The sequence below is a fragment of the Galeopterus variegatus genome, unplaced genomic scaffold (assembly GCF_000696425.1).
Source record: "Galeopterus variegatus unplaced genomic scaffold, G_variegatus-3.0.2 Scaffold8425, whole genome shotgun sequence".
Lineage (NCBI taxonomy): Eukaryota > Metazoa > Chordata > Mammalia > Dermoptera > Cynocephalidae > Galeopterus > Galeopterus variegatus.
In genome coordinates, this window is record NW_007734536.1 from 25529 (window position 1) to 40704 (window position 15176).

Here is a 15176-nt window from a genome sequence, read left to right on the forward strand (position 1 = left end):
AATTCAATATTTTTCAGCAGTACAAATTATCTTTATAGGATCTGACAGCCTTTTTTTTCTTCCACTGATAAAATGCAACCTGGCATTTCTTGTAATAATGCAAATTCTTTTCAGACCTTTAGAACTTTTTCATATGGAGCATTTCACAGGAACAGAGGCGCTGACACCCCCTGGAGATTAGGTGCCTGGGCTGGCAGCCAGGACCGAGACCTGGGCTATGTGGGCTGCACCCCGGACCCTGTGTAGATGCTGGTCCTTGAAGGCTGTGGGAGGCCTGGGTGCAGCTGTTCACCAGTGGGGAGCAAAAAGGCCTGGGGATGCCACTGGCCCTGGGCCTTCCCAGCTGCCCTGAGGACCAAGGGGATCAACACTTCAACTGACCACAGCAGTCACTGCCCTTACTCATGGAACCCATAGCTGGAATCAGCCCAAAAGTGGTGGCAGGGGAGGTCCCAACCCTACTGAGGTGGGACTGGTTGGGATTCCAAAGAAAGAAGCACTAGATGCCAGGGTGATCAGTCTGAAGCATGTACCAGGGGAACTTGTGCAGAGTGCTGCGGCGTATCCTCATGAGGGACAGTGAGAGAAAGGATGCTCCTAGCTGTGTTACAGCAAGGGGGTCAGAGGATAGAGTTCATGTGAGGGTTTAAGGAATTTGGCTCAGGGCTGGGGCTAGTTTCTTTCGGTATTGTGGACAGCAACCTAGACATCTTAATTGGTGCCTGGGAATGTTCAAGGCCCCGGTTTTGTTTCAAGCCTGCGAGGAGGAAACTGCAGCTGGCTGGGTCACAGAGGGGTCAAGGCACTGTGATTTCCAGTCAGGACATAAAAGAAAGGGAGCTGGGGACCCTGGGTAGCCTCTTCCTGCCTCAGTCTGCGCATCTGTGAAGTGGAGATAAAAGCAGTACCTAGCTGGGGGGCTGTTATGAGGAGTAAATGAGCACTGTGCCTGGCAGCAGTAAGTGCTACCCACATGTTTATTAAATAAAATAAGAAGGTCGAGAGGCTCTAGAGTAGACCCCCAAATCCCATACTGAGGACCAGCCAGAATCAGATGCTCTAAATTCTGGTTCCACAACCCTCTCGATGGGGGACATATGCAGGTTGCTCAACCTCTCTGAGCCTTGGTTTCCTGGCCCAATGCGTGGTGATGGGACTAGTACCCATGGTATAATGATACACAGGTTAAATAGGACAGCTCCCATAAAGTGCTTGAAACATGACAGGTGCTCAGCAAACAACAGCTACTAAGAAGTGGCAGGGCCAGGACGTGAACCCAGCTTGCGGAGCTCCAGAGCCTGGACCCTGCACCACTGCCCACCCTACCTCCTGTGAGTTATGTCCCCCAAACAGAAAAGTGCTTCACCTGCCAAATTCTCTTCTATTCTGCAGTTTATTTTGCATCTTTCCACTCAGATGGCATTTTTCAATCCTTTAATATTTTGTGTTCCTCATCTATGGACTCCTGGAGTATTTCTTCCTCAAATTCTCTTCTATTCTGCAGTTTATTTTGCATCTTTCCACTCAGATAGCATTTTTCAATCCTTTAATATTTTGTGTTCCTCATCTATGGACTCCTGGAGTATTTCTTCCATATCTCTAAAAGCAGTGCCAAGAATGGTCACAGCAATGGCACTGAGGACCAGGGCAAAGGAATTCTTTTGCAAAGGCACCAAGGTTACTGTGACCACTGTCTTTCTCATTCTGAAGTAAATTCAACACATCCTTCCTCATTCATATTTTATTGGGAAGTCATATCAGAAAATTAATCAGTTATAAAACTTTAAATATTAAATGAATCATTCTTATCAAATGCATGATTCATGTAGGAATATCAAAATCTCTCGTGAAGACCAGAAGCCAAGTTAAATACGGCATTTCATTTTACAAATATTTTTATATTTAATAGTCATGGGGAAAAAAAGAACTGTAATAAACAACTTTTGACTCTGTACAAACGTTAGCATCAAGGAACAGCTACAGATTAAATGTTAAGATCTGCAAGGTAAGTGAAATAAGTCATCTTTTATTAAAATATAATATCTTTGTCTTTTTCCACCATATACATACATATATTTTTTCTCCTTAAATAAATATATATTATGCATTTTTAATGATGACTTACTTGACAACATTCATTTGGTGCTTTGGGGCCATGGAGTTTACCGCATAAGGAAAACAAATACCTAAAACATTAGGCATAACTGGATTCTCCTAAAACAGATGAATTTACTTGGGTTTGGAATGTCTCCTCTCAGCTCTCCTCACATCAGGATTTCTGAGTTTTCTGAGGAGTCATCGGCAAATAAAAGTTCATCTGGCGATGGGCCACCCAAGGGCAGTGTGCTGGAATGGCACCAGGAGACCCCGTTCCTTACAAGTCTGTCCTCAGGTAAAACACCATCCTTCCCAGCAGTGATTGTAGCAGACAGGGGGGACGCCAGGTCGTCCCATTCCTCACCGCCCCCATTCAGGATATACCTTTCTTCAAGAGGCTTGTTCTCGTGAACTTCTGCTGTGACCACGCTGATGGCAGCGCTGGGGGTGCACGAAGCAATTATAGAGTTGGGATCAATGTTCATGTCCAGCCGAGCAAGTGCAGGGCCCTCGGCCAAGTCCTCACAGCTCTCTAGCAACTGTGTGTTGATATAAATGACATCTGCTTTGTCCTGAACATCAGGCAAACTTTCCAAGAGCTTTTCTAGATGCAGCCTCAATGCTGAAAAGGTGGGTCGTTCCAAGGGATCAGCTCTCCAGCAAGAGAACATTATCTCATACCTTAAAAAAAAAAAAATTGAATTATCTGCTGGTATGGCACCCAGATCTCTTAGTGCAATCTACCCCTTTGTTTTCATCTAATCTTTTTTTTTTTTTTCCTTTTTGTCTTTTTTACTGACCGGTAACGGGATCGCAACCCTCAGTGTCGCACCCGTACCGGGGACTGGCAACGGGATCGCAACCCTCGGTGTCGCGCCTGCACCGCGCTCAGCCAGTGAGCCGGAACCGGTCTCCACATGGGATCTGAACCCTCGGCGGGAGTGCCGCTGCGCTCCCAAGCGGCACACTCTCCAGTGCGCCACCGGGCCAGCCCAAATCTTTAATTTTATCACATTTTAATCAGTATTCATTCTACTTCTTATAGGAATTATTGAGACTTGAGTGTTTAAGTTCCTTTTCTTTATACAGGGGATGGCAAACTATGGCCAGTGGGCCAAATCTGGCCCATCACCTGCTTTGTAAATAAAGTTTTATCAAAACATAGCTATGCCTATTTGTTTACATGTCATCTATGACTGCTTTTGCCACAATGGCAGAGTTGAGCAGGTTCTACAAAGGGTCCACAAAGCCAAAAATATTTACTATTTGCCACTTTACAGAAAAAGTTTGCTGACCTCTTTTATACCATCAGACCAGGCTGTTACCACGAAAGCTGTTAGATGGGACTCTCAGGCTAGGCTAGGAAGGCCAGGAGCTGCGATGGGGACTGGGAGATGAATGTGTGGTGTGTGTCACTCCACCTAACCTTCTCATCAGCCCTGTCATTGTCATTTTGTAATATAAATGAGAGTGGGCTCAGGGATGTTACAGATATTTATGTTACAAGCAACAGAAATGGACAAATACAGATGGTAAACTTTATGTTACGTATATTCTACCACAATTAAAAAAATGCACTATGTAAATTTATAAAATTTACAGATTGATGAATTTCAATCTTTATTACCCATGTCTTTCAAGCCCCTGGCTCTGAGGATGGCTGAGCGCGGTGCTGCAAGTGTGCTCAGAGAAATGCCAGCGCCTCGTGTTAGCCGTGTGCGTGTCTCTACCGTGCTAAGCCGGGGTCTGATCCTCGCTCCGCCAGTCGGCCAGCTGTGACTCCTGTCTTTGGGCCTGGGCTGCCTCACGTGAAGTGGAGGGAAGGGTCATAAGTAGAGGAGGGTTTCTGAGAGGGGGAGAAGGGGTTTGGCCTGGGGTCTTACGATCAGACGAGCCTCAGGCATGAGTTGGGGCCGGCTCTGCACCTGCCAATGTTCTGGCCCTGGGTGCAAGGAGGGACAAAAGCACAAGGCGGTGCGGGGGCTGTCGGGTGCGTGAGGATGAGGGCAGTGCTGTGGCCGGTGGCAGGTGGGCCCTGGAGAGGAGCCCCTAGCTCTGCACCTGCCAATGTTCTGGCCCTGGGTGCAAGGAGGGACAAAAGCACAAGGTCGGTGCGGGGGCTGTCAGGTGCGTGAGGATGAGGGCAGTGCTGTGGCCGGTGGCAGGTGGGCCCTGGAGAGGAGCCCCTGGATCCTAGTGGCTGTGGCCTCAAGGTGGCTGGCATATCTCAACTGCTTACTCCTCACAGCAGCTCCACGCAGGAAGAAACACCGTCCCCCTCACAGAGAGGGCTTGGAGAGGAGAGGGACTGGCTGAAGTCGCACCAGCCATCAGTGGCAGTGCCCACTGCATCTGACATCAGGGCCCCTGCTCGTAGCCATGACCTCTACCTTCTTCATTAAAAGTAGTCATGGCTGCCTTGCTTTCACGGTTACTATCTGAGCCATCCTGCAAAATACTTTTATAGACGATAGCTTGAATCAGCACAACCACCTCATCACATAGTAACTATTACTCCCTCTTCCAAATGAGGAACCTGAGAGGGTGAGGCTTTGCCCCAAGACGAGGGTGAAGCCACTGCCCAAATTAAGAGGTGTCTGGTGCCACGGCCCAGGTTCTTAACCACTGAGCTGCCTTGCCCGACATGAGTCAGATCCTGACAGATTTGGATTTTACCCTATGGGCAATGAGAAACCATAGAAATACTATATGCAGAAGCATTCCATGATCAGATTATAATTTTAGAAAGATTGCTTTGGTTGCCACCCAACGGACTTATTAGGAGTCTGAGGGTGAAGAGGAGCCAGGAGCCAGGAGGAAGAGTCGGAGGACCCACACTATTGGGCAGGAAATGAAGCTGATCCTGACCTACTCATTCACTTAGGTACACTTTGACGTCACTGTGGTGAGGGTGTGAGAGTAGATGAGCCAGTCCCAGGCCAGCCCTGGCGCTTATGCTTTGACAATATTAATGGTGGGAATGGATGGCGAGGGGACTCTGAGGGACACTGGTTGGCTAATGGGACCCCCTGGAATATAGAGATCAAGGTGGCTCCCAAGTGTCATGCTGGAGGTTGAGGGGAATGAGTGTGGGGCCATGACCCGTGGTGGCCAGCTGGTGGAGAGGGTCCTGAGGGCTGCGGTGCGGCCATGATGGGCTCAGCTGGGGAAATGCCCCATGGAGTTGACAGTGGTATCACAGAGACAGTGGTATCACCCTTGGGCAGTGGGGAGCAGGGCCTGCAGCCTGGTCCTTCCGAGATGGGGGTGATGCCATGAGGAGAGGTGGTAGGAAACATACATGTGGCTGACTTTTAAAAAAGCAAGGGGCAGCTAAACACAGGAGTGAGCCCATCTCAATCATGTTTAGGCAGCAAACCTAGATGAGAAGCTCAGAAGTATTCATTTCGTTTGAAGAAGAAAATGCCCCAGAACTGGAAACACAGAGACCTCTTTGGAGAATGCTCTTGCTTGCTAGCACCCAGATGCCAGCAGCTGGGGAGGAAGGCCTGTTCACCAGCATGTTGGCCGCAGAGCCAGCAGCAGCACAGGGCCATAGACCTGCCTGCTTTCACCTGACCTCCCAGCCCCATGGCGCGTGCTGACTCCGCTGCTCTGTCCCCTGAAATGTCTCAGAGAAAACCGACTCAGCATTGCCTCTGCAGTCACTATGTGAAACATCTAAAAACCACAGTGTGACACAGCTTAGAGCTTGCTAAGACCCAAGATAATCACTGCAAATATCAATTTCTGCTGGCACACAGGGAAAGCTAAGAAACTGCAACAAAAGTCTTTTCAGTCAACACCGCTGGACTGAAATGCTTCCTTATTTCCAGAAGCAAATATTTTGTTAACATGGCCCTTTTAAAAATGACCATGAAACCCAAGAACTAATTTAATTAGGATTTCATGACATTTTAAAAGGATTTACAGTGTTTGTTTCTGTTCTTAATATTGTACATCTACAACCACAATGACCATCACCACCGCCAAGCAGGGCGAGACTCTGATCAAAATTGCTTCCTTCTGTTTGGCTTAGAACCTGGGAGGCCATTGTGGAAATAGAACCACGTTCTCTCTTCCATGTGAGGGAGGCATCAGGGTCAGAGAGAGAGAGTGTGTGTGTCTGTGTGTGTAGGGGGCCCTGCACATGTCACCTGCACCAATGCCTGGCATGGTGTCCCATGATAGAGCTACAGCACGCCCATGGTTCTGAAGTGCTCTTGCTAAATATGGTGAGAATGCCCCTCTGCAAGCCCATCACCCTGATTATACAGGGAGGAGACTCACCATTAGGAAGGTTCAAGTCACCAAGCTACAGCAGCACCAGAAGAAACTATTTGAAAAAGGTCAGCAAGGTGCTTGGGTGAGATCTACTCGTGATGAGGCTATTGATAACTGGCATCACCGTGTGAGCATTTACTCTGTGTTCCTCCTAAGGCTGAGCATCCAGACACTTTCTTATTTAAGCCTCGTGATATCACTCTGAAGGACAGATGACTACACTTTGTTGAGGCTGACAACATAAGGCACAGAAAGGCTGTTGGTTGCCATGGCCACATGTGTCGCTAGTTAGGAGGCAGAGCCTGGCCTGCCCGACTGCTTGAGGACAGAGGGCCTGTGGGGATGGGATGTGAACTGTGGTCCTGCATGCTTCGGAGCTGGGAGCCCTCAGGCCTGGCCCAGCCCATGGGTTCTCAGGGGGCATCTTAAAACACAAATTCCAAGGCCCACTTTGTACCAAAAGCATCACAATCTCCAGGCACAGGGCTGAGGCATCACATTGTCAGAATAAACCCCAAGCAATTCTGATGACCAGCCTGTTCTCAAACTCACAGGCTTAGATTTCTCAGTTTCCTGATGAAGGATATTACTTATGCGTGTGTTTGAAATGCTATATAGAAAGAGAAGGATAACTGGACCAAAAGAGAGTAGGGGATCACTCAAGTACCTCATACGCTACAAAGTGAACTTATTTATCTATAGAGTACATTTCCTAGAGGTGCTTAAGGAATTTTAGAACATGTGCCACTGTCTCGTCTTTACAGCATCCTTTGATCGAGGCTGAGGCCTTTTGGATGAGTGAGCCACGGCAGGCTCACTGAAGACGTGCATACGCCACCTCCCACACCAGGAATGGCTCCTGGCCTGGGGATGCCCACAGGGGCCACCCTCTGCACATGCTTGCCTGGCTAACAGCAGTCTCCCCTCCCCCAATGGGTGCATTTCCCCAGGTCTTTGCAGAGCCACAGAGTACCCAGTGACACAGAGACGCCCACTCACAATTCATCCAGGCAGTCCTCAGGCTGCTTCAGCCTGTGGCCGTGAAGAAGGTAGTCATACATCTCATGGTTCTGCACTCCAGGGTAGGGAGTCATTCCCCGCGTTGCTATTTCCCACATGGTCACGCCGAACGCCCACTGAGAACAAAGCAACAACAAGCTGGGATGAGGCTGCTTCAGCCTGTGGCCGTGAAGAAGGTAGTCATACATCTCATGGTTCTGCACTCCAGGGTAGGGAGTCATTCCCCGCGTAGCTATTTCCCACATGGTCACGCCGAACGCCCACTGAGAACAAAGCAACAACAAGCTGGGATGCAAGTCTTTCCACAAAGGCTGAATGGACTTTTTCACTGGGAAAGGTCATTTCATTAAAGCCCTGACGATGGTGCACAAAGCTGGCAGTTCTGTGTGAGACACGCTGCTCTCCCCACATAGCCATATCATGGGGTCAGAGTGCCACGGTTCGCCATTTCTATGAAAGCTGTTCTGGGAAACATAGTAAAGGCAGAAACAGCCAGGTCATACGTCAAAACTCTGATTAATGCTCAGCTCCAGTGTTGTTGTGGGGTGTTTTCTTTTCCCAGTGTTGGGTCAGGGGTATAATTACACAGCACCTTTCACATAGTATTTTGGTTCCAAAGAGCCACTAGATGAACTCATTCAACTTAATGTGAATATGAAATATCTTAATTGCAGGCAATATGTCACCCATTTATAGCAAAGAAAAATGGGAATAAATTAAGGGCCTATGCAAAGCACAGATCTTCTGAATGTCAGAACACTTCACTAGAATCTACTTTCCACCTGAACTAAAGTATCTAGGAAGAAATAAAAGAGATCTGAACGTGCTCTCAATCCTCAGTTTATGAAAGAGTAAAATTTCTTGTAACACCCCTGTTGGGAAAATAGAATAGCTTGGTTAGGGCCCTTGCTTCAGTCCTGTTGGGTGTGCTTTAGTACATCCATTGTAAGCAAATTGTGTGTGTGTGTGTGTGTGTGGTTAGTGCACATGTGTGCCAATGTATCTTTTTAGTTTTGTTGCTATTCTTGTGTGTGGGAGAGAGAGAGAGAGAGAGGTAGAGAGAGGTGAGAGAGAGAGACAGAGAGAAAGGGAGGGAGAGAGAAAGGAAGGGAGAGAGATAGAGAGAGAAAGGGAGAGAGAGAGAGAAAGGGAGAGAGGAAGAGAGGGAGAGAGGGAGGAGGAAGAGAGAAAGAGAGAGAGAGGAGTTTTAGTGAAGCAGGTGGGCGGGCGTCTGCCTCGGGCTTCTGCTCGGTGCAGCCATGCTTTCCAACCTATGGCTCCAAGGACCTTTTGGCCAGTTATCTGGCTCATAGACCTGTGTGTGAGGGGTCTGGTGACCCAGCCTGGCGTGTTTAGGGTTTGTGATCCAGTCTGTGAATGGGCTTGAGGGGTCTGTGGGCTCTGGACCCAGCCTTAGCTTGACAATCGGCCCAGTCGGTGCAGGATTACCAGCAGGTAAAAGAGCCCAACAACTAGTGTGGTTACCTAGCTTTACAATTGGTGTCACAAACAGGATTAAGAGCACTACAATTGGCGACACAGGCAGAATTCTGACATTAGCCAGAGCCCCACAACCCCCTTAAGTCATGTCTTTCAGTGTGGCCCTGTCTTTGCAATGTGGGCCCCATATCAAAGCTCTGTACGTACCACGTCACTTTTACTTGTGTAGACTCGGTCGGCAAGACTCTCAATGGCGATCCATTTCACAGGCATTTTAGCAATGCGGCCTTGGCGGTAGTAATCACCACTGTAAATCTTCTTAGACAGGCCAAAGTCCGCAACACAGACAGTCATGTCATCTCGCAACCTACAGAAAGTGAATTCATGTCCTCAGTAACCTCAGAGGAAGAGCCTGAAATCTGCATCAGATGCAGATGAAACTTTCACAATAAGTGACCAAAAGAAGATAGAGACCATATAAGCCTGTGAGGGTCCTGCTTTGGGACGCATGACAGAGCGAGTGGAGGAACCAGAAGAACAGTGGTCCTGCATCACTCTGGGGCACCTGTGCACCGTGGATAGAGACCCTGGAAGGAACACCTGCATGCAGGAGTGGAAAGAGCAGCAGCTCAAAACCAGGGCCTTCTGGTAGACTGGTCTAGTGCTCTGGCAGCCTTCCTGCCTGCGGTCTGGAGGCAGCACTGGCTCTGGGGACTGAGTAAGCCTCCTGAGATGCTGGGGAGGTGGGGAAGTACAGCAGTAAGATGCTGTGCTTGTTGCTAAGATGGCTAAGTGGGTGCTTGAGGAATTAACTGGAAAATTAAAGGGATAATATTATGTTTAGCCCAAGGTATTAAAACAGATCCTAGACGAGGAGGAGGAGGAGGAGATCTGGAGGTAGGTGACAAACTTGTTCCTGTTTGCCTGATGTTGACTTTTAAAACTGAAAGTCCCATGTCCTGGGAAACCCCTCAGGGCAAACTGGACAGCTGGTCACCCTATCTGGTGGGAAAAACATGAAGGAAATATAAAGGAAAAAAAAAAGGTTTCCGTGATTCTCCCTCCATGGTAGAAAAAAGTATTTAAATTCAAAAAAATAACAAAGCCAAAACTCTTTTGGGGTTTTCAAAATGAGGTGAAAGGGTTACGGGCCAGGGGGTGGGATCGGCTAGCAGGAGTGAGGGAAAGGCCACGATGTCACATTTCTGACTATGAAAAACAAATGACAGCAGTACATTTAAGGACCACTTCTTCTTTTCACAATAGTAAACCTAAAGTCCAGAAATAGTGTTCTTGAAGATTTACAGTAGATAAGGGCTCTGTTGAAGGAGGCTGAAGAAATGGGGAGAACTTAAATCCAAAGTTCTTGTCTGATAAGCCCTTGTCTGCTGTGAAGGGAAAGCTTGCGTGCATTCAAAGTACACAGCTTCACAAGGAAGCATCGTGAAGACTGAGGAATGCAACCTTTATGATTTTCATTACTGTCTTCATGATGAGCTGACTTACTAATGACTTTGGACCCATAACTCTGGGTCCAGAGCTACGTGATTGCAGTGGGGAAGGATCACAAAGATCATGCCTGCTCTTCTAGCCGAGTGCAAGCGTGAACATAAAGAAGTAATCACAGGAGAAAGCTGTGGATGCCACCTGACTTTTGGAGGCAGAGGCAGTGAAAACTCCAAGTAAGACTCCAGTCAGCAACGAAACCAGGGCAGACACCCGCCCCTGCCCCCCGATTCCCCCTGACTGTTCCCTTGAGCCCCGTCAGAGTGGGCCTCAGCTAGGGGAAAGGGGAGATTGCAAAAAATCTGTTGGGCCAAGTGGAATGGCTGAATTCCCAGGAAAAGCAATACGTTCAGAGAACAATAAAATAGGAGTAGAATTAAACTTTCACTTGCTGGTAGCTGTTAACTTCCCTCTCAGTATCCCTTGTTCCTCTAATATAATTGTAAGTTGATGTCTGGTTTTCTGTCAAGCTAGAAGAGATGACCCAAAGATCCCAGGATAGTTTTTGAGGTTTGTTTTGCTGAAGAGAATGAAGGCTGTCAGAGAAATTGTGACCACCAGATGATCCAGCCCCAAGCTGCTGCTGGCGCCAAAGACCTGAGTTACCTAAGATCTTATCTGGAGTCAGAGAAAACACATACCTTTCTTGAACCTCCCCAGGCTCCCCCTTCCCTCACCTCTTAGCCCTATAAACTCCTTGCTGACCACCAGATGATCCAGCCCCAAGCTGCTGCTGGTGCCAAAGACCTGAGTTACCTAAGATCTTATCTGGAGTCAGAGAAAACACACACCTTTCTTGAACCTCCCCAGGCTCCCCCTTCCCTCACCTCTTAGCCCTATAAACTCCTTGCCTTCTGTTTTTCTTATAAGATGGATCAGAGAAACACGGGCTCGCCTGTCTTCTCTCTTTGGCCAATTCAGGTAAACCTTTGTCTATCTCCAAGCCCCATTGTTTCAGTGTTTGATTTAGATGAGCATCAGGTACCTGAACCTGGAACTTTGGGGTCCTGGTAACAGTAATAGGCCATTTCCCTTCCCCATCACCAAAGATCAAACATCAGGAAGTCCAACCCCTTCCAGGACGGCCCAGGACTCTTACATGCAGTTTCGAGCAGCTAAATCACGATGAAGAAAATTCTTGTGGCTCAGATACTCCATTCCCAGGGCAATATCCACCATGAACTTCAACAGTGTCTGCAGAGGAATATGCTGGGAAGTAGAGGAAACAAGAGAAAGACTCTTTTGTAAAAGGAAAACTTAGCAAATTATTTCCATTTGAGGTGGAAATGGTGTTTTTATTTGTTAAGGTGTGGTGGCGAAACAAGAAAACAAATGTTCCATTTCCATATCACTAATATCACAAATAAGGTTTTTAAAAAGTAATAAACAAGGGCCGGCCCGGTGGCGCACTGGAGAGTGCGCCGCTTGGGAGTGCGGCGGTGCTCCCGCCGAGGGTTTGGATCCCATGTGGAGACCGGTTCCCACTCACTGGCTGAGCGTGGTGCGGGCGCAACACTGAGGGTTGCGATCCCGTTACCAGTCACGAAAAAAGACAAAGAGGAAAAAAAAAAAATTAAAGCATTTACAGTGAATGACATTGTGTTTCTTTTCACAGGTTATGAAGTCCAATGCGATCCTCTGCATCTTTCTGGGTAGTAATGGAACAGGACACCAGGCCATCCAGGAGAGGGGAGGGGACCAGTCTGGCTTCAGTGGGGATGGGGTGTGTGGGGGGCAACTAAAATTTTGGAGGCAAAAAGCCCACCTGGTAAGAGCTGTTTCCAAAGAGACACCTGTTTCTGCTATCATTTTCCTTTGAAATGTTTGAAAAGATACTTTTCTTTTTCTGGACAGAAATTAGGATAGTCTTCACCCCTTATCACAAGACCAAAGTACCATAAGTATGTATTCGGGAATTTTCATTTTGTTTCTCTAGGGCCCTCCAGTAAGTTTCAACAGTCTAGTGTTTTCTCTATGTTGTAAAACCCAAACTAGCCTACTGTATTAGAACACCTGTCGCTGTTAGAACTGGTCATGAGGAAGACATCTAAGGAAGATGTCCACATAGTAACTCATTATTCTAGTGTAGTCATGACCCTAAAGGAAAGGGTTTACCACAAGTTCCTGGCAATGGGCCCATCCCTGATATACTCTCCCCAAGGCACTGGATTTGTCACGGCTTGTTCTCCATGGAACATAAGTTTTCTAAAATAGTATGCATGAAGACACTCATTTTTAGTGATTTATGTTTCCCAACCAAGATACAGTCAATTACATACTACATATATAAACAAAATAATTATTCTTACGCTTAAGTAATGAAGTTGTTAAAAAAAAAAAAAAAGAGTAAACAAATCAGGCATGAAAGTTTCATGCCTTTGTTCTGTATATTTGAAGCATTTGGTTTTCTGGATGCTAATTTTCAGGATTCTGGTCCTAAGAAATGTCAAATCCTGCTGTCATTCATGAAAGTACAATGAGTATGAGGAACTATTCACTTGCACTATTTTTTCCTTGAACAATTATGTTATTCTTGGAGACTGTGACCAAAATCATTTAAAAAAATAATTGTGTGGTACAATTAATAAGTGAGTTCAGCAAAGCTGCAGGATACAGGATGGATTAAAAAAAAATTAATCGTATTTTTATACACTAGCAATGAACAATCTGAAAATGAAATTAACAAAACAGTTTTATTTACAATAGAACTGAAATAAAATACTTAGAAATAAATTTAACAAAGAAAAAAAAATTAATCGTATTTTTATACACTAGCAATGAACAATCTGAAAATGAAATGAACAAAACAGTTTTATTTACAATAGAACTGAAATAAAATACTTAGAAATAAATTTAACAAAGGAGTGTAAAACATATTCTAAAAACTACAAAACACTGAAAGAAATTAAAGAAGATCTAAACACATGGAAAGATACTCTGTGTTCATGGATTGGAAGATTTAATGTTGCTATGATGGCAATACTCCCCAAACTAATCTAACATAAATCCCTACCCAAATACTAGCTGGCTTCTTTGTAGAAATTGACAAGCTCATCTTAAAATTCATATGGAAACTCAAGAACCCTAGAATAGTCAAAACAAGCTTGAATAAAAACAAAGTTGGAGAACTCACATTTACTGATTTCAAAATTACTGCAAAGTGACTATAATTAAGACAGTGTGGTATTGGGATAAGGATAGAAATATAGATCCATAGAATAAATTGACATTCCAGAAATAGATCCACATACAATCAATTGACTTTCTATAAGTATGTCAAGACCATACATAGACAATAGGAAAAAAACAGTCTTTTCAACAAATGGTTCTGGGACAAGTGAATAACCACATGTAAAAGAATGAAATTTGACCTCTCTCTCAAACCATTTACAAAAATTAACTCAAATGATCAAAAGATGGATGAAAGACCTAGACGTAAGAGCCCAAACTATAACATTTTTAGAAGAAAACACAGCGGTAAATGTTTGTGACTTTGGATTTGTCAATGGTTTCTTAGATATGACACCAAAAGCACAAGCAACCAAAGGAAAAAAAGATAAGCTGGACTTCATCAAAATTAAAAGCATTTGTGCTCAAAGGACACCATCAAGAAAGTAAAAAGAGATAATATTTGCAAATCATGTATCAGATAAGGGACTTAGATCCAGAATATATACAGAACTATTACAAATCAATAATAAAAAGACAAATAATCCCATTAAAAAATGGGCAAAGGATAGAATATACATTTCTCCAAAGAAGATATACAAATGGCCAATAAGTGCATGAAAAGATGCTCAACATTATTAGTCATCAGAGAAATGCAAATCAAAATCACAATGAAATACCACTTCACACCCACTAGAATGGCTAGAATCAAAAAAGTCAGATAATAATAAGTGCTGGTGAGGATTCGGAGAAATTGGAAACTTCATACATTGCTGGTGAGAATGTAAACTTATGCAGCTACTTTAGAAAACAATTTGGCAGTTTCTCAAAAAGTTAAAGGTCAAGTTACCATTTGATCCAGCAATTCTACAACTAAGTATATACTTAAGAAAATTTAAGACATATGTCAACACAAAAATCTGTACACAAATATTATGAGTATTATTCATAAAAGCCTCAAAATGAACAACCCAAATGTCTATCAATGGACGAACAGATAAACAATGTGGTATATCTGTACAACAAAATATTATTTGGCCATTGAAAGGAGTGAAGTGCTGATACACACAACAACATGGATGAACATTTATGCTAACATTATGCTAAGTGAAAGAAGCTAGTCACAAAAGACTACAGATTTATATGATTCCATTGATATGAAATGTCCTAAATAGGCAAAGATAGAGAGATTTAAGTAGATTAATGGTTGCTTAGGGCTGGGAATGAAATGTCCTAAATAGGCAAAGATAGAGAGATTTAAGTAGGTTAATGGTTGCTTAGGGCTGGGAACAAGGTAGGGTAAAAGAGAGGAACATTATACAAAACATTATGCTAAGTAAAAGAAGCTAGTCAAAAGACTACGGATTTATGATTCCATTTATGTGAAATGTCCTAAATAGGCAAAGATAGAGAGATTTAAGTAGGTTAATGGTTGCTTAGGGCTGGGAGCAAGCGGGAATACAAGGGATTAAGAAGTGACAGCTAAAGGACATGGGGTTTGTTTGTTTTAGGTGATGAAAATGTTCTAAAATTGATTGCAGTGATGGTTGCACAGCTCTGTGAATATATTAAAAACCACTGAATTGAACACTTTAATGTGAGAATTGTACATATTTGAAGTATATCTTAATAAAGCTGTTTTATATCTTAATAAAGCTGTT

The 15176-nt window shown here is 44.8% G+C and overlaps 1 protein-coding gene across 1 annotated transcript in view; it reads right to left on the bottom strand.

Moving 5' to 3' along the window:
* Nucleotides 1-1726: 1726 nt before the first annotated feature.
* Nucleotides 1727-15176, bottom strand: part of MERTK (MER proto-oncogene, tyrosine kinase) — a gene marked incomplete at its 5' end in the record, with an annotated part of 61424 nt that continues 47974 nt past the window's right edge. Inside the window, 4 exons of the mRNA XM_008592878.1 lie at nucleotides 1727-2778; nucleotides 7381-7517; nucleotides 9049-9208; nucleotides 11447-11556. Coding sequence (XP_008591100.1) covers nucleotides 2265-2778; nucleotides 7381-7517; nucleotides 9049-9208; nucleotides 11447-11556 — 921 coding nt within the window. The remainder of the gene's footprint in view (nucleotides 2779-7380; nucleotides 7518-9048; nucleotides 9209-11446; nucleotides 11557-15176) is intronic.